Source organism: Sylvia atricapilla, chromosome 5, assembly GCF_009819655.1.
Source record: "Sylvia atricapilla isolate bSylAtr1 chromosome 5, bSylAtr1.pri, whole genome shotgun sequence".
Lineage (NCBI taxonomy): Eukaryota > Metazoa > Chordata > Aves > Passeriformes > Sylviidae > Sylvia > Sylvia atricapilla.
In genome coordinates this window covers 23839220-23858527 of record NC_089144.1, presented here as the reverse complement: position 1 = coordinate 23858527, position 19308 = coordinate 23839220, and the positions used below count along the sequence as shown (strand labels likewise).

The window sequence follows — 19308 nt, the reverse complement described above, 5'->3', positions numbered from 1 at the left end:
CTGTGCCTTTATGGAAACAGACTGCCAACCAGTGAAATAATATGTATTTACCATTTTTTTCTATGACCCATGACCAGCTGTCCTCTTGGCACATACTAAATGCATGTAATATTAATGAATATATTCTCTGAAATGTCTTCCAACATGCACAGCAATCAAGAGAGCAGGGCAAAAAGAAAAGTGTGCACCTGCAAAAACAGCAAGATGACCAGGGGTTCAGATTCATTAACCAAGAAAAGGACGAAACTATACAGTAGGGATGAGCTCCATCTGAATGAAAATCAAAACCAGAATTAAAGTGGCTACAGGAAAAAGGTGAGCACTGTGGAAAAACCAATAGGTCTCAAAGAGCACATGGTTTGGGATGACGGACTAGCTGAAGCTATCACTGCATAACCTCAAGCCCAAGGAAAAACAGACTGGCAACTCTGAAACTATAGACAATAAAGTCATCTAAAGATGCTTCCAACTCAAAGAGGAACTAAATGTAAAATATTAAAACAAATGCTTTCATGACTTTATACAAGGACTATAAAAATAAAACACAATCATTGGATGTTTTCATGGGATGAGAATATTTGAAAAGAAGGTACCAGAATAAAAGACCGACCAGAAATTTGGTAGAAGGGAGATGATGAGTATTTCCCCAAAACTTAGCCACATAGTGACAGAAAGACAAACTAGGCTTGAGGTTTTTTACAGGATTCCTCCAGTCTCTGAACAACACTTCTGTGTCCCTTTTCAATTCCCTAAAGTACATCAGATGGGAGATACAGTAATGCTAGAATCAGAATTTTTTTTCTCTTATATGTCTTCTTTTACTGAATTTCTAGTCATAAGAGTCATTAGCAATATCACAGTATCTGTTTTTCATGGTAGTCATTGTCTGTGGAATATAGAGTCTAAAATTATACTCCTTTACAAGAGTGTCTGTGTAATATGGTGTTTGTGTTAAAGCAGCATTAGCAGTATCTCATCTATAACTTCAACTGCACAGCAATGTACAGAGAAAATAACATTTAAACTATTTATTTGTGAATAATTAACTGAATTTCTTTTCAAACACAACATTTGCAAAAATAGACAGAAAATGGGCCCCCTACAGGAGCTCACGAGGACTATTGTATTGTGAAAGGCGCTATACAAATTTATAAACAATCAGCTTTAGTTTTCTGCACATATTAATTTCCTCAGCAATGAAACTTTTAATGGAAGGACTGAGATTGGAAGTATTTAGAAGTATGAAAAGATGTCCATGGGAAATGACACCTTTTTCAACCTATGTCAGTGGTACACAAAATCATGGCTTAAAACTTGAGCTAAAGTCTCTAAAAGGTAACTGCTGATGAAAAGTGACAGTAGGCACACATAATACACACAATATATACAATACCAAAGACAGAAACCCTTTAAGCAGTTAATGCATGAAATTCACTACGGCAACAGAGCAAAAGATTAAACTTACTTATAACAGTCAATTCAATCAGTTAGAACATCACATTTATATAGAAATTACACAAGACCTAAAACATTAAACAAGGAGACTAAAATAAAGCTACTACTTAAAAAAACTAAACTTCAAAGTTTTCTTATGGCTGATCTGTATTATCTTAGATCAAGGATGGACTACCAAAAAAAAAAAACCAGATCTGAAAAATATCTTCAATGTTTTCATTTTGATCATTTCAAAAATGATCAAAAGGTACTACACAGCTTCTCTTCAAGGAAGAGCTAAATAGAAGTAGGACTTTTCAGTGTGAAACAGTCAGGGAGAAAGATGCTTGAGGTCTGCAGGCTGATAGACAAGTAGTACTTGTCCCACAGTCTGATGAGGGAAATTTGAGTTGGACTCAAATTCTTTTCACTTGAGAGCAGACAAGCACCAGAACATGCTGCCCAGCAAAACCAGGTAACTTCTATCACTGGAAGATTTCCCAAGATAGACTGGATAAAGCCAACTAAAATTCAATCCATTACTTTAGTCCTGCTTTAAGAAGATTGGACTGAACAATCTCTCAAGGTGCCTTTACACCTACATTACTGCATAATTAGAGATTTCTTCTAGGATTGTTTTTGTTTGTTTTTTGTTTTTGTTTTTTAGTGTACAGATGTCAGTGATCTTGGTAAGTAACAAATGATAAAAATGAGTTCTCAGAGGAAGGAAAAAATATTAAATATTGGTAGAACAAGTCTTATGCCTTGCTTTGGATCATGGCAATGCTTTTTATGATCTGGGAAACAGAACTTTGCGGCTGGGATATTTTCAAAAATAAAAAATCAGTACTAAACAATCCCTAGGGATTATGCAGCTATATATAAGGGAAAGGTTGATTCTCAAGTTGCCCCTCCTAATTCTGTAGCCAACAAGAATCTGAAGGATTGGGCTGTTAAGATAAATTGCTTCTTTTATGACTCTCTCAGGGAGCATGTCTCCTATCACATACAGCAAGACACCCCATTCATCCTACATCAACTTTTTTCAAGTTACCTCAAGTTATGTGCAAGCTACTTCATGGAAATTTTCATTTTCTAACCTGACGTTTTTGCAGTCCCTGACCCCATTTATTGACTAGCAGATGAAGATGGGCAGTGGGGTGTGCAGCCAGAGGAACAAAAGAAATGAGGATATCTGGAAAATGGCCTGTGAGTAAAGTTGCAAATCCAGTGTAAGAACTGGTCTGTAACTTTGTTTCTTGCATTCTACTTCAGAAGAAAACCAAAATTTATTGTCAGTAACCAAACCAAGAATTATGAAGTCTAATTAGACTTTTCCCCCTGTTATTGAAACAAGAATCTAAGGGGGTAAGGAGGTCTTCAAATAGTATATCACCTACTGTAGACTTACAGGTAAAAGCATAAAGCTAGAAAAAGGAAATATGATCAATTAATGTACATAAGAAATAAGCCAAATCATGAAAACCAAAAAAAAGAAAAAAATAATCACTTAAGCTATATTATTAGTTTTATATCCTTAATAACTTATGTTGATATTAGTTGCATACGTTTTTGAAATAAGTTTTCATAATCAGCAACATAATACACATAAGCAACAGAGTTTTAAAGGTTAATACTGTATTTTTTCCCCAATGTATCTCAGTTTCCTCTTCATTTATCTGCCAAGTTAAGAGACTTCAGCAGGTCCAAATCTTCCATGCAGCAACCGATGATAAATATCAAAAATAGGACTGCATGTCCTACACTGCTGGAGAACAACGGAATTGAATTAAAGCTGCCCTAGAACTCTTAAACAAAATTTCCTTCCTTTCAAAAGCTTTTGTTGCCCTGATTAATTTCCTTTTCTACATTTACGGTAATTGTTTCAACAGATGTTGACAGGTTCATATTAATATTTTCTCTTGACACATGAATTAGGGAGTGGTAAGAAGTTTTCTAAAACTAACCAGTACAGAAGAGGAGGCAGTAGAAGCTTATTGTATGTATTATGTTAAAGATGAGATTGTTAAAAGGGTAATTGATTTTTTTAAAAGAGGAAGCCATCTGAAAGAGAACACACTTATAAATCTTCTTCAATGAAATTATAGTTTCCTTAAGTGATTTGTTGTAGCTATTCAATTAAGCAAAAGAGAATTATCAATGAGTATTTCCTCACAATAAAAGCAGTACTTTTAGATACACTTGCAAAATACCAGACTGGAGGATATCATGCCTTACAATGATAAGTTAGCAATGACTCTTTAAAGAATGATAACAATTTTCATATACAGTTGAGTTTGGGGGGCTTAGTTAGTTTTTTTTAGTTGCCTTTTTTTAAATGCAGATGTAAATGAATGTTTTCAAAGTATCGTAAGATGCTACTTCTATATAAAGTTGTATAGGAAGAACAAAAAAATGAAAATATAAACATCAATGACTGAGGAAATAGTATCTTGCAGCATGATTTCTGTCAATGAACATGTGATACTTGATTTCTCCTTACAATTCTAACTGCAGTCTAAATTCCTTTCTTCAGCACAGTGACAGTGCATACCCATGCAAAATCTACAAGGGAGCTAAATTTTAATGAACTCCAAACTGTGTGACAAATATTTTACCAACACATTCGAAGTGTGTTTCCATGTTAAATGTCAAGTACGATAAGACAAAAACTGTTTGTCCATTTTAATGATGGAAAAATGGAAAGTGCCTGGAGAAGATTGATGATGGCCACTAGTTCAAAGAGAGTAAAAATAGTAGAATAGAGAAACTGAAGGATACAATCAGCAAGTTAAACAAAACCAGCATACAGGTTGATTATGGCAGACCTACATAATTGTTCTGTACTATAAAGACGTGTTCTTTACAGACGACTGAGCAGGACCATGAAAGAAGTCAAGTCATTTGGTAGAGGTACTGTATAAGAAAAGAGAACATACTCAGTATTTTTAATGTGAGACAGACATACGCATAAAAAGCATTCAAAGCTGTCTTGGAGAACTGTCTTGTAACAGTCATAAGGCATGAAGATATATCAGTGAAATTTCTTACAGTACAGTAAACTGCATGAGATGTAAAGTTTTCCTAGAAAAGTTGTCCCAAGCATGAAACTAATATCCAAAAGGTGCATTATTCTTTCATTCATAACAACTCACTAAACTTTTAAAAAAATTTTCAAATTGCCAAGTATCCCTGTATCTCAGAATCCCACAGCTTGAAACCCAAGCTTTTAAAAAGTACTTTTCAAATTAAAAAGACAGCTGAGAATAAAAGGCTACACGTTGTTTTACAAGTCTATTCACAGTATCCTTAGGAGATTTTCTGTTTCATGCAAGTATCCAAATATAGTACTTAGCAAAAAGCTGTATAATCTTCTTTCCTCAGCACTAAAAAGTATACTTGATAAAAGCACAAAATGCCAAACAATTAGTCCACATCTCTGTGTATAGAAGGACAAACATTTAAGTAACATTTAAACAATCCTGACAAGTACTGAAGCAGAATTATACAACCAAGGTAAAGATCAAGCCTGAATTTTCTTAGGGGTCTAATTCCATAAAAGGAGAGTATCATCCAATGGCACCAGATTATTATTACCATAATATTGATAAGTAGCATAACCTCCTTCTTTTTTCTCCCTGTTACTTGACAAAAACTTCCATGAAAGCAAGAGGTATGGACAGGACAGACAGACAAATGCTTGCAAATCTTCATTATTAATTTTCTCCCTTAGAGCAATGAAAACTCATTATTTTGAGGTTGCAGAGTTTAAAAGAAAAATGCTGTTATTACAAGGCTAAGATCAGTTACTAACAGATAAGTCCCAACAAGAAAAAAACAGCAGTGAATATAAAATATTCTTCGCTTCACACAATGTAAAAGGTGAAATTCAGGTCTTGCACTAAGTTTCTAAATGATGAAGAAGAAAAAGTTCAAGTCATAAAACAACATGTGTTTTTGATTGAGAAGAGCCATCTAGATGTTCCACATAAAGATTACATTAGACCTATTTTATGACAGCTTTGTTGTCTGGTGCTTAAACACTTGAAAATTATAGGCCAATATTTTGTCAGGAAATATCACTGTTTGATGCTCTGATTATCTAACCACCCAGACATTTATTTCTGAAAATAATACAGATTTTCATACTGATAATGAGCGTCAGCTGATAGAGGAGACTTGAGCTCTCTGGTTACTTTAAATAACCATTTGTCATCTAGACTTTTTTTGCACGTTCAAATTTATGCTTGAAATTCATGCAAATAAATTCATCATTCTTTGCATGGAAATCTGTCAGCCATTCTTCTGAAGTGTTGAAGGAAATCTGACTTCATCTCTAACCAAAATAGAGCACTTTAACCTTCACGCCTAGCAGTCTAAAAAAAAGCTTCTTCAGCTGAGTAACAAAACATACCAAAGACCCAACAGCAAAACTTTTACTAAATCAATCTGTGTTTCTGTTTGAGTATTTAGATGTTCATATTTTCAAGCTATCAAAATCTCAGTTAAAATACCATCCCATATTATTGCATGGCAATTAAATTATTACCAAGCTTTATGTATTTTAATGAAAAAGTATGCATATTATGTATTTACAATGCCATCATCAGGCAGAATCATCATGGGTTCACAATGGCTGTTTTACTAGTTCTGTAGCCTTCTGTGTAAAGTCAACCACCCTGCAAATGAAGGGAAGGCAGTGGACATAGTTTTTCTGGATTTTAGTAAGGCTTCCAATGCTGTCCCTCACAGCATCCTTAGACAAGCTCTCTGTAACTGTCTGGAAGGAGCAGGTTCAGAGTGCACCGGGTGAAGAACTGGCTGAAGGATTGTAGAATGGGGCTACATCTGGAAAGTTGTTAGTGGTATTGCTCAGGGCTCAGTCCTAGGGACAGTTCTCTTCCACATCTTCATCAATGATCTGGATGCAGGAGTCAAATGCACCATTAGCAAGGTTGCTGATGATATCAAACTGAGAAATGCTGTTGACTCTCTTGAGGACAAAAGACGCTGCAGAGAAATCTAGATAGTTTGGAACACTGGGCACTGTTTAATTGCAATTTAACACATCCAAATCTCAAATTCTGCACCTGGGATGGAGCAATGCCAGGCACAAGTCTAAACTGGGAGAGGAGTGGTGGAGAGCGACCCTGCAGAGAGGGATCTGGCTGGCAGCAGGATCAATGTGAGCCAGCTGTGTGTGCCTGGGCAGCCAAGAGGGCAAACCCCATCCTGGGGTGATCAAACATCAGCACCAGCTGGGCAAACAGGGTGATTATCCCACTCTATTTAGCTTTGGAGCAGCCTCACCAGGAGAGCTGTGTGCAGTTCTGGGCTCCAGAGCTTAAGGAGGATGTGATGGTGAGTGAATGCACACAGAGGAGGGCAACAAAGCTGGTGAAAGGGCTCAAGGGAATGTCCTGTGAGGAGGGACAAGGATTCTGGGCTTATCTGATTTGGAGGAAAGGAAACTGAGGGGTGACCTCATTGCTCTGTACAGCGTCCTGAGGAGGGAAGGGGCAGGGGTGGGGGGAGGGCTACTCTCTCTCCTTGAGATCCGGTGAGAGGATACACAGGAATGGGCCAAAGCTGCATCAGAGGAGGATCAGACTGGACATTAGGAAGAATTTCTTTACTAAGATGGTGGTCAAACACTGGAATGGGCTTCCTAGGGAGGTGATTGATGCCCAAGTGTGTGAGTGCATGAGAGGCACTTGGACAATGCCTTTGAAAACACACTTTATCTTTTTGTCAGCATTGAAGTGGGTCAGGCAGCTGGACTAGACAATCTTTGAAAGATATCCCTTTCAACTGAAATAGTATCTTCTATTCGTATTATAGACTTATTTGAGGTAGATTAAGAGAATTCAGTGTTTTCAGATTATTTTCAATATTCACTGGAAGGTAAATTGTGAGAGCAATACATATTACATCCAAGAAGAATTTAATTCTTGAAATGACCTGTAATGAGGAAGATGAATGAACAAATACATTTTACTAAATTATTTTGATTGATAGAAAGGAACACTTTAAAGTAAACAGCACTGGATTTTACATTTTGGATTTTATGCTGTTTGTTAAAACTTTAAAGCAATTTTCCAGCTGGAACTCTTCTTACAGATACTGTTAGAGTTAGCAATTCTAAAATTTTCATGTAACAGCTTATATATTCACAATACGTAGCTAAAATTTTGCTTTGCTATTTCAGTGCTAATTCACTATAATCACTGGTGCTCTATGTTCTCAAATTTTTCATTGATTAATAAAAATGGAACCCTGGCTTTAGTAAGAGACCTAGTGCTAATTATTTTTATTACACTGCCAGAGCTTCTAAGACAGATGCCTCTCTCTGTGGGAGCAGCAAGTGGAAGGACACCTATCAGTCAGAACAGCATCAAAATGGAGTGAGAGGGAGAGATGCCTGGGAACATATACACCCAAACACAACAAAAGTAACTGTGTTTTCAAAGGTGTTGAAAAGGACTCCAATCAAATCTCTTGTCTTATTCATGATTATTTTTTACAGATTATTACCATTGTTCTTGGTTCTTCCAAAAAAATGACATTACACATTTCCTCTTCAGCAACACTAAAATGAAGAGACACACAGACCAAGGAAAGAAGTTATGTATTCAGTTGCACCTGAGTATTGTTATCAGCAAAATTATCTGTACCATTTATTGGCATAGCGGAAATATGTTCCCTGAACTAAAAAATGGAGAATTTCAGGTAACATAACCTAGACAACAGATGACCCAGTTACATTTCTCATTGTCAGCAATGTGGGTAATGATGGTAAACAGATAAAACATTTTGAATGAGTCACATCTGTATAATTCACAAAGATCACAGAATTGGAGAAACAGTTACGTTAACATGATGCTGTAATATTTTATTATTATTACAAATAATGTGTACATCTATCTCTACCCACTAGTTGATGTTGGATTATGCAGAAAGATCAAACAAGGGTAGGAGAAATCAAGTGGGAAAGGCAAAGCAATTATCCAAATTAAAAATCAGCAGAATACTTTCAGGTAAATTGGTAGTATCATGCCTGCCAACAATAAAGATATTCAGATCTCATGTGAAAAACAAAAGGAGACTACAATCAGTTTCACAGTCACTGCTGGAATGAAGAGTGAAAAGGCTGTTTGCAATGCCGGGCTATAGAATTTTCATACTAGAAAACAAGCCTCATAGTTTCATACTTGTGTTCTCGAGCTTTAGGAGAGCCTGGAATAAAGGTATTCACCTGAGTAGTGAAGGTTAAGCTTAGCAAAGCAACACAGATATTTAATGACTGATTTAATATGGTTTAGGAAAAGTTTTGCACTATTCAGTGCTTAATGTCCTCCTTTGGCAAACAACAAATAACTATGACGAGCAGTGATGTAACATGACTGAAAACCTTTTTTGTCACCAAATTCTAGAAGTGGCCTTTATATATGTCAAAATAGCAAGATCACTCAGCTCATCGAAGTTAACTAGTCCAGGGATTGCTGCTGCCACAAGCCCCACATCTTTTGGAAAATGTGAGACTTGGCTCCATTCATAATGAAGTGTACACTCACACAATTGCTACTACTACTAAAGAGTATAAGAAAAGTAAATGCAACACAATACAAACTAACAGACCATATAAACCATGATCAAATAGGGGCAAATCAAAATCTGAACATTAAGGCTGTAATAAACACCTTTCCAATTAGGTTCAGAGAGCATGCTTCATTACTCTAAAACTTAAAATGAACTGTTCCAAAGTAAATACCGTAAAAAATAATGTCACCTAATAACTTGACTGAGGTTTATCCTTATTTCATAATTTCCATGGAGTCAATTTTAAATAGCTTACAATAGTGAAATACTAGTTTTTGACTGACCTGGCCAGAGTCACTAAGAGTACACTAAACTCTTATTAGAAAAGTAAAAGTTCTAAGCATAACCAGAGACACTGGTAAAGACAAACTATATTTACCAGAAAAGAAAGTGCACACACAACCATCATTAAATTCAATAAATCAAAAGTAGTGATCCAATGAGCAGAGATATAATATGCAGAGATGAGCAAGGACAATCTGCAGATTATTAGCTCCCAGAAATTTAGTACAAATTAATTTTTATGCAAAGAAATTGTGATATGCAAAAATGACAATGCAAATAAGGCATTATCTGACTTCCATTTCATGGTTCACTTCTGCCACCAAGACCAACAACTGCCATCATTCTGTCTACAGCAATAACCTTCTGTTCCACATAGTTTAACATCTTCTGCTCCTCCTTCTACAGAGTCATAATTTTTCCAAGACACCTGGCTACAAAACAGGCTGCCTTATTGGCTGCCAGAAACCTCCAAAGCCACCTTCTGTGTGCTCTTACTCTGTTCTGGATTCATGGGATTCATATGTATAGGAGAAATTCGAATTCACATTTTAGATTCCCAACTTTGAACAATTACTGCAGGCAAGGGTCTATAATTTATAGTATGTGTAGCTCCCTTTGACAGATTACTTAACGTATGTGTGATTTTTCTCCCTATCAGTCAATTTGAGAACAACTAAATTACAAGGATTCATTCCCTTTTTCCTGATAACTCCCAGATTTCTTCCCTTTTAACCCCAAAATTCATTCTAGAAGCCCTTAATCTTACAGTACAATTCTTGCTGACTTTGTGCAGTAGTTTAGAATGAAAAACTTTTTTCATACACAATTGACAGTTATTGTGTTGGTAATAACTCTATTTTAATGCATAACTTTCAGAGTACAGGCAAAAGCAAGTATCACCCCATGACAAGATGGAAAATACAACAAATAACACTAAAACGATATGGAAACCCTAAATAATAAATCCAAATTTTTAAACCCAAAATCTCAGCCTCCAGTAGGCAAAAGTCTGTCTTGGCTAACTGAAGAAAGCCCTTACCAGGACTCACTGGTCAGCAGACAGGTTAAAGTAGACAAATACAGCTTCCAAGATCTACTGCTCTCCTTGCAATTATTGTTTTTTTCAAGTAACAGCCTATTCACTACTTAAAATGCAGAACTGACCATGAAAGGCTGCACATTTTGCAAAGAAATTCCAGTACCATTCCAAATTACCCACCAAAAATCTAACATAATTATACAGTATACTGTTGTGAAACTATGATAGACTCAGGGTGTCTTAAATATTGTTTGATCTATACATATACTTACTGAATTGCATAAGTGGTATAGAAATGCACCTACTTTTGCCAGTTATCATCAAAACACTTCATGTTTTCAATGAGATTAAAAGAAAACAATACCATTCAGTGTTTAATTATTGTGGGTCAAAATCAAAAGACAAGTTTACTAATAAAAGGCTCCCACAATTCACAGCTCAGGACTGTGCATTGTGGAAGGCTTTTATAGCAGGTGTAGCAATACTTTTGCAAGAAAGCAAACTGGCTTAAGCAAAAAACGCAATCCACCCTTTGGGGAGAAAAAGACTCCATGTGTCTGTGGTCCTGCTTTTTGGAAGAAAGTCTTACTTAGGATTGGTTGCTGTCAATTCAGCTGACACAGTCCAAGAGTAGTCTGTGAGGTAAATCAAAGCAAAGTTAGGTGGAGACAATGGGAGTAGTTTCTTCAAAAGCACATTCTTAATCAGAATGCTAAGGTGGGTTCACTCAAGCAGTTCATTCATACACACTTAAAACAGATATGTAAAAAATGGTCTTTATCATTACCACTATTTATCCAATATCTTATAAGCTACCTATAATTTCTGAAACAATCTCATCATTCTAAAACAAGTGAGCCTCCTGTGATCCTCCCTTTGGGAAGACATTGTTAAAATACTGAATTTCTCAGCAATTGAATTCTGATATCCCAGTAAATACTAAAATGATTAACAGGAGAGCTGGACCCTGAAAACTGGCATTCAACACTATGCATTAGCTATGTCAAAGAAACATTGTGCAAATCTTCTACACAGTAATCACTGTACTCTCTTAAAAGCTGTTTATCCTCATTTTTTAATCTTGCATTTTTAGACTGCAAGATTTTAAAATAAAGCTAATAGAGTGGGCAACTAAATATCAATGTGAGTATGAGGTATTGTAACAGGATGCATTCATTTCTGTCTTTTGACCTACCTATTTCATTACATTAATGTTAGTACCTTCATTACAAAATTCTTCAAGAACTCATATACTTTTGCTACGACAAGTCACAAATAATCTTATATGGATTTCTACTTGGACATAATACAGAAACTATGATTTATCTGTAGCTCCATTGATTAAGCTGCATGCCAGTCAAAATGCTTAGATGCAGGGAGATAAAATTCAGATGGAACTAATTTCTACAACAGAGATTTTTTTTTTCCTTTTTATAAATTTAGTCTAACTCAAATTCTCTCAGCAGTTAAATTAGCAAAGTCTGACTTTCCCAAACTCTGTACTCTACAGTTCCTATACAGCGCTCAATAAAGGACAGCACAAATCTCTGCCTTCCCTTCAACTAAGGCCCCAACAACAGCATGAATTTTCTTACTCAGCTGCCTGGCTTTATAGCACTACCTATTTTTGAAATGCTTAGCATTTTGTCAGATTTTGCAGAAACTGGGTGAAAATTAAACAGATGTTGGTACAAATACATACATAGAAAATAACCTTTCGTGTCTCAAGAAGTTACAGTAAAATTAAATAAAGTAGGGTTTTCCAACACCGAAGAAACACCTGCAATCAAGTTCATGTTGCCATTTATATACTGTCTTCCTTGCTCAGACAGCACATACACAGAATCTGTTGATTTGGAGCTGACTTAAGCTCAGAGAAAGCTCATTGATATTGTAGTCAATTTTAATTAACCAAAAATATATCCACTGTTGGTATTGGCAGTTCTTTTAGACTTTTTTTTTTTTAATTCATTAGTGATTTTCTCAACCATCAAATTATGTTGTTCTAAATCTATGCAATGTGGTATATTAAAAAATCTAGTATGGTAAGTGCATTTTTTTTTTTGTTCACATTAAACGATGTATACCATAGAAGCAAGCATGCATTTTCAAACTACCATTTACCACCTAATGAAATCTAAATAAGCAAATAAATGTATTTTTACAATAAAAAGAAATTCCAACTGAATGAGACTTTAAAATTTTAGATGAAAAATAACCTATAAATGATTCAACTTTATGACAGAATTACCACAAAAAGCAGTATTTAATATTTACAATTTATTCTTGATTGATGTGATAGCTATTACTATCACATCAATTCCTCATGTGAGGGTCAATGCACTTGAAAAAAAAATCCCCTAGAAAATAAGCAGCCACAGCAACCACTTTTTGCCTGGAGAAAAAATAACAACAAATGAACACTGTATTTCAAAACTGTAGATCACAGTTGTGGGAGGCCAGAACTGTGCTTTGATTATATGGCCATATTACCTCCACATTAGGAATAAATTATCCCCTTATTACAGGCAGACAGTTTATTTGGATAATTGAGACAGATGCAGCCAGCAGCTATAGTTAAGTCTCCCTCCATTTTTAACTATATGGACTCTCTATAGCAATTAATCAGCAAGTTACTTCTCATTAATGAAATAATTTTCATGATTTAAATGTTAATCTGAACCTAATTTTAATTGCAGCACAGCCACGACCACGAAGCTACTAAAATACAGAAATTACAGATTCAAAAGAGAAATCATGTTAGTCACTTGGTAGAGTAGTTGTACAAAATCAGAACACTAATGAGAAAGATTTACACAAGGATCCTATGAGATGGATCCTGATGCTCTTCTGCACAGTAAACTAAATTATGACTTGGAGAATAAACTTGGAAATTTGACTCTAAGCATCACAAAGGTCTACTTTTCCAATTCTATTTGTTTTCACAGGATTGAACTTGTCCAGCAACTTAAATTGCTCTGATTGATAATTACTGCAACTATATCAAGCAGGAATCAGTTGTGCATAATATAAAGGAACAACAATGTATTGTGGAAATGTGGAAGTAAACAGATGACGTCTGCATATTTCTCACAAAATTCTTCTTGAAGTTTTGAGGGTTTTTTTAAAAGTGGTCTTCAAGGTATCTAAAATATACATGAAATCCAGTGGAAACTCTACAGCACATTATGAAAAAAGGCACAATAAAAAGCATTAATTGTTATACATGACACTGCTCGACATGACTTAATTTTTTCTAATTTATCATGTGGCACAAATGCCATTACCTTAATAAAAATCAACACACTACCAACTTATCTTCCCTCCCCATCCCAGCCCCCAGGATGACCATTTAATGTAACAAGTTCTCCTCACTTAATCTCAAACTGTTGGCCTTTCACTTAAGGTCGTTTCAGAGGAAAGGAAAAATACACATTCTCTAGTATAGTGCTGGAAATTATCAGGCTTTGACCTATCATAGAAATTGGGCTTTGAAACAGCCCTGTAGTACTAGTAGGATTAAAGAAACCCCACAAGCCAACTCCCCCAACACACAAAAACACTCACAAACTTTGAAACAGACCAAGATCTCTTTTTGCAATAACGTCAGTCTTTTCCCTAATACAAAAACCATTTCCATCCTGCTTTAAGGATATGCAAAACTCTGTATGCCTGTTTGTTGCAGCAAATCGAAATACCAAACCTGACATAATTCCACTGGAATCCTCTTGTTATACACTTTTATATTTGGCTAGCTAGTTGTTTATTTTTATGTACTGCTTGGAGAATCCAGCTGCTAATACTGCTGACTTGTGACTTCCCAACTAAGAAGCCAGAAGACCCAAAAGTATCATAGTACAACATATCAGCCTGCAGTTCTTCAGCAGGTATGGCTTCCAAGTCTTCCAGTACTAGTACAGCTAACCAGGCAAGCTGCCAGGAAGATTTGAGTTAGTACAGAGTTTGTTTAGAGAAAGTAGAAATGGAGATGCAGGAGGAAAAAAACAACCAAACAAAAATATCCCACCTCTAAACTTTCAACATTGAAATATTTTAAATGAAATAGAGCCACTTTTTGTATTTATCTGTATTGATCATCCAAACCCACTGCATACATACTACCCATTTCAGCAGGTACATGTGAATTTGATATAGACTTTTTTCTCCTGCACTATGCTGAATATTTAATGTTTACTATCATTAAATGATTACTGCATTTTTATTTTTCACCTTTTTTTCCATTTTCCTCAATTTCAATATATACATTTTTTATACGGAGTGTAGTAGATTGTTTCTGAATATTTGCTAGAAAAAATTGAATATTCTATTTACATCCCTTAGAAGTTACAAGAGTAAAAAAAGAGATTCTGGATGTGCTGTGCACACTATTTTAACTTTTACAAAACTTTAACCGGCAGACAGGGGAAAATAACATTCCTAGTCCACAAAAATGAGCTGTGAAATTGTGAAACAGCTACATGAAAAGGCAGTACATTTCAACATATGTATATAAACAAACACAAAATAACTTCAAAGTGCAGTAATAATCCAGAAAAATATTGTTCCTAGTGTCTTATTGTCATTATAAAATGAAAACTACATTTATAAGAGAGATTTATACCTATAAAGCCTTCAGTTACTAATTCATGTACATCAATGGAGCTACTTTAAAGCTCCATTTGCAGCAGGTAATCTGATTCAAGCAGGAATCACAAAGCCATCACAAAACAACTAAAAACTGAATAGAACTGCATTTACCATTGTTACTGTAACATTTCAAGTGGAAAATGTTCCCACACTCCTTGATAATCATTATATTTACTGTTAAAAATTAGCACTAGATGTATTTTAATTACATTAAGGTTTTGCTTTACAATACTTTCAATACCTGAAAGAGCACAATTTCCCTTTATTCAACACAAAGTTATACATATTTTAAATCATAGAATACTGTATCCCCACAAACCTGCAGTCTGTTTGGCAGCTCTGTTAAATTTTATTTTGTTCCAGATCAATATTAAAATTAATATGGTCATAAAAAATCATATTTTAATTGAAGTAGTTTTGCTTGTACATTTCCAATCAACTAAGTTGCTTTTCAGACTGCAATCTTCTGAAGCAGAAAACTACATGTGCCTAACAGTAAAAACCTAACCAAATACTTGCAAGTGCTGTTAGGAGCATGTATCTCATATTTAAAGTATTTCCCTAAGTGGATATGACCACCTGATTTTTGCCCCTATTTCCATCTCACTGAAAATGAAAGCACTGAATAGAGGGTATGACTGAATATAGCCCATTACAAAAAATAACAATTGGACTGAATTTTCCTTTGAAGTTATACCCTCCTTTCACAGATAGAATACAAATTTAGAATACAAAAGAATTTAAAGAGGAAGCAATTTCACAAGTTTTTCACTTATTTCTTTGAAATTTTGATGGTTTTAGACCAAAATTACATAGAATTACCAAATAGCTACAACTAAACAAGAACATATTTTGTGATTATTGAGATTTAGTCAACCTAAAATTTTAAAAATCATAATTTACTCTTCTACTAACAATATCCTATGTACAGTATAGAGGAAGTGGCAAAAGGGAATTTCCAAAAGGGCCTAAAAGCAAATCACAATGACGGAGTAACTCACCCGCAAGGCTTCGATCACAAGGTCTCGTGCCTCCAGTTCTCCTTCCATTACACTCAAAAGCATCCGCAGCTCTGCCTTGCTCAGGTTATCCACATCAAACTCTCTTGTCTGTAAGAAACAAAACACTGATGAACACACTGACTACAACAGTTACTGAAATTTTGAAACAGAGATGTGTCAGCAACCAGCTACAGCTGTCAAAAGCTGGTGTCTATTGTACTATATAAAGCCAAAATTAATAGCAAATAGCCTGGTTATTTTTATTTAAAGTGAAGAAATTAAGCCCCTCCCATATTATTTTGATTCAAATTGCTGCAAGGGATCAGTCCCAGCAAAGTCTTGTGTATGATAAAGGTGACATGGTAAAGCAGCTAACTGTGACTTCATTCCCTTGTGCAGCTGCACAGAGGCTGAAACAATTCAACAGATGTGAAATTGCACTCCAGGGAGGAAGGCAAGACAGAGGGAAAGAATCTTAACCAGAGTGCACCTAAGGCACCTGTGCAAACAGCAACCAAGCTACCACCCCACACAGGGCTGAATGTGAACTCCTGAAGAACTATTTGTGAAAAGACATGAAATCTTATGTATGTGCTTTATTTGCAGCCTCATTTGTTTGCCTGGAGGGAACAGCTCGAGTTTAAGAGGCACTAACAAAAAGAGTTCATAGCAACAGTATCTTTCCACTCCACAGTTACTAGGAACAGTGTAGGTCTGACTGCCACCATGAGCAAGACAGGAGAATGAGTTTATACTGATGAATAAAATCACTGAGCACATACTCAGTGTATACTGGGAATATCAGCATGGCTTCTGTAAAACCAAATTCACCTCACAAACTGCTACAGCTCTCTAACAGTGTCAACAGGCACATAGTAAAGTGGATCCACTGGAAACTGATGTATTTGAATTGTCCAGAAGTTTTGGACAAGGTTCTGTATCTAATATTATACAGAAACTCCTATTCAAATGCATAGGAATAAAAGAGACTTTATGGATAGAAAACAAACATCATGAGTAACAACCACTCTCCATGATGGAAACAGGTAAGCAGGGGGCACCTCTGGGACCAGCCTTACTCAAGTTCTTCATCAATAGCCTGGAAAAAGGATAGAGAAGTGGCAGAGACAGCCATTTCATGTGGAAGCTGGCACATAATTCTTCACCTACAGGTAAACAACCTCATTTTACTGCTATATAAACCCCTGGTAAACCTACACCTCAAGTACTGCATAAAGTCTTCCTCCAAAAAGTGTAGAATTGGCTAACTAAAAGAATGAAGAGAAAAGGAGTAAGTACATACAGTACTCATATATGAGGAAACACTACAAGGCTGGAAGTCTTGATTTTGGAAGTGTGATGAGGGAAATGTTGTAACATTCACAATATCACAAAGGTAGGCAAGATTAATACAAATCTGTTGTTCACCATCCAGAATGCTAACACAAGTAGGCACTTAATGAATTTACAAGGGGATTACTTTCAGGGAGAGAAAACAACTTTTATTCCATGTGCTAAATTCAGCTGGCCAGATTAATAATATGCTATTATTCCCTGTAAGGTAAGCACTAGACTCCTACCTATAATGTAGATGTGTTTACAAGAAAGGCCTGCAAAGCAAACACTCAGCTATCTTCAGTATGAAGTAATCTGTTGCCAAATTAGGTGAGCAGTGTATCTGGATATACTGCCTATTTTCCCCAAAGCACGTACAATCTAAACACTCAGCTAGCTACACAGGAGCTTAACTTCAGTAGAGAAAAATCCAATAAAAATTAAGGCAAGGACCATTTCTATTTTGTCAGGGGTAGAGGATGGCACAACAGTTGTTCTTCCCTCAGGCTAGAAGGCCATAGATCTAAAATACCCATAAGCTGGATTTGCGTTAGCATTACTGTTGTTACTCTTTTACTTTGCAGTTAAAACCCACAGAGGTGTACAAATGGCTAGTGAGAACTGTGTGCCAGAACTTTAGTTATTTACATGCAATATATGTTGGATTGAGCTTGCTCATTCAGGTGAATAACACAAATCAATCTCCCTGCACAAGTAGGGCCATCCCAGCGCACACAGCACAGGACCATGCCCAGAAGGATCTTGAATATCTCCAGTGAGGGAGACTCCACAGCCTCTCTGGGCAACTTGTTCCAGTGCTCAGTCACCAGTACAGTAATGCAGCTCTTCCTCATATTCCTGTGGAACTTCCTGTGCATCAGGTTCTGCCCATTGCCTCTTTCAGGCCTCCAGCCTAGGATCACTCAGCACAGCCTGGGCTCCATCCCCTTGGCACCCTCCCTTCAGACTCTGATAGACATGGAGAAGGTCCCCTCTCAGTTGTTTCTCCTGGAGGCTGAAAAATTCCCTCAGTTTGTCCTCATAAGAAATGCTCCAGTCACCCTGTGTCTACTGAGTGTAACTGTTTTGAAGATGGGGCCATCCATTCTAACCAGAACTTTAGCCTGAACAACAGTTATCTTCTATTTTTGCAGCCTGGGTCAGCTACTCCTCTAATCCAAAAAATAACTCTTACTCTCTAGGCCAATGAATCAAGAGAAAGAACTGGTTTCTTTGAAGGCTTTTTGCCAATACATGCTGCAGCAGCCTCTCACAATGCTCCTCACAATTCTATATAATGCTCACTGATCTAAGGACACAAATAAAATGAAAAGTCACTAAACTTATACTGCTCCTCATGTAACCTAGCGTCAGTAGAGAAAATTTTACCTTACAGGCTGGAGCACTTTTCACTCTTGGCACTTCTAATTACTAAATTTAATTCAGTCGGATACAAGGACTCATTTACCCACCATCCTTCTTCTATGAACCACTTCACAGAACCTAATACCTCAAGGATAGGAATTGGTTTCTTCATACAACTTCTTTTATAATAAAGTCTCCATTTTTCAGATGGAAAACTAATGCAGGGAATTTTTTTTTCCCCAAAAATAGAAAGCAAGCAGTATAAAACATAATATTTGGTAACAGTCTTTTAAGTTGTCATTCAATGGTTTATCCACTACATTATAAAAAAAAATGCAAAAAAACCACACACACACACACAAAAAAAAAAACAAAACAAAAACAAAAACAACAAAAAAAAAACCCACTCAAGGCTTCTGGTCCCCAGGGACAAAGTTAAGAGGGGCATCCATAAAACCACAGAAGTACAGTACACAAAATGTGACCCTACTATTTTGCCTAAGTCAGTAAATTCAGTCTGTCAGGAGGTATAACAAAAGGCAGATCTCTGTCAAAAGACTGTCTACCACAGGTGAAACATCTAATATCTGCAGTCTTTCCCGA

General features: G+C 36.0%; 1 protein-coding gene across 1 annotated transcript in view; it reads right to left on the bottom strand.

Annotated features, from left to right (window-relative positions):
- Positions 1 to 19308, bottom strand: part of CTTNBP2 (cortactin binding protein 2) — a 77713-nt gene that overhangs the window by 49518 nt on the left and 8887 nt on the right. The window contains exon 2 of the mRNA XM_066318979.1: positions 16006 to 16113. Coding sequence (XP_066175076.1) covers positions 16006 to 16113 — 108 coding nt within the window. The remainder of the gene's footprint in view (positions 1 to 16005; positions 16114 to 19308) is intronic.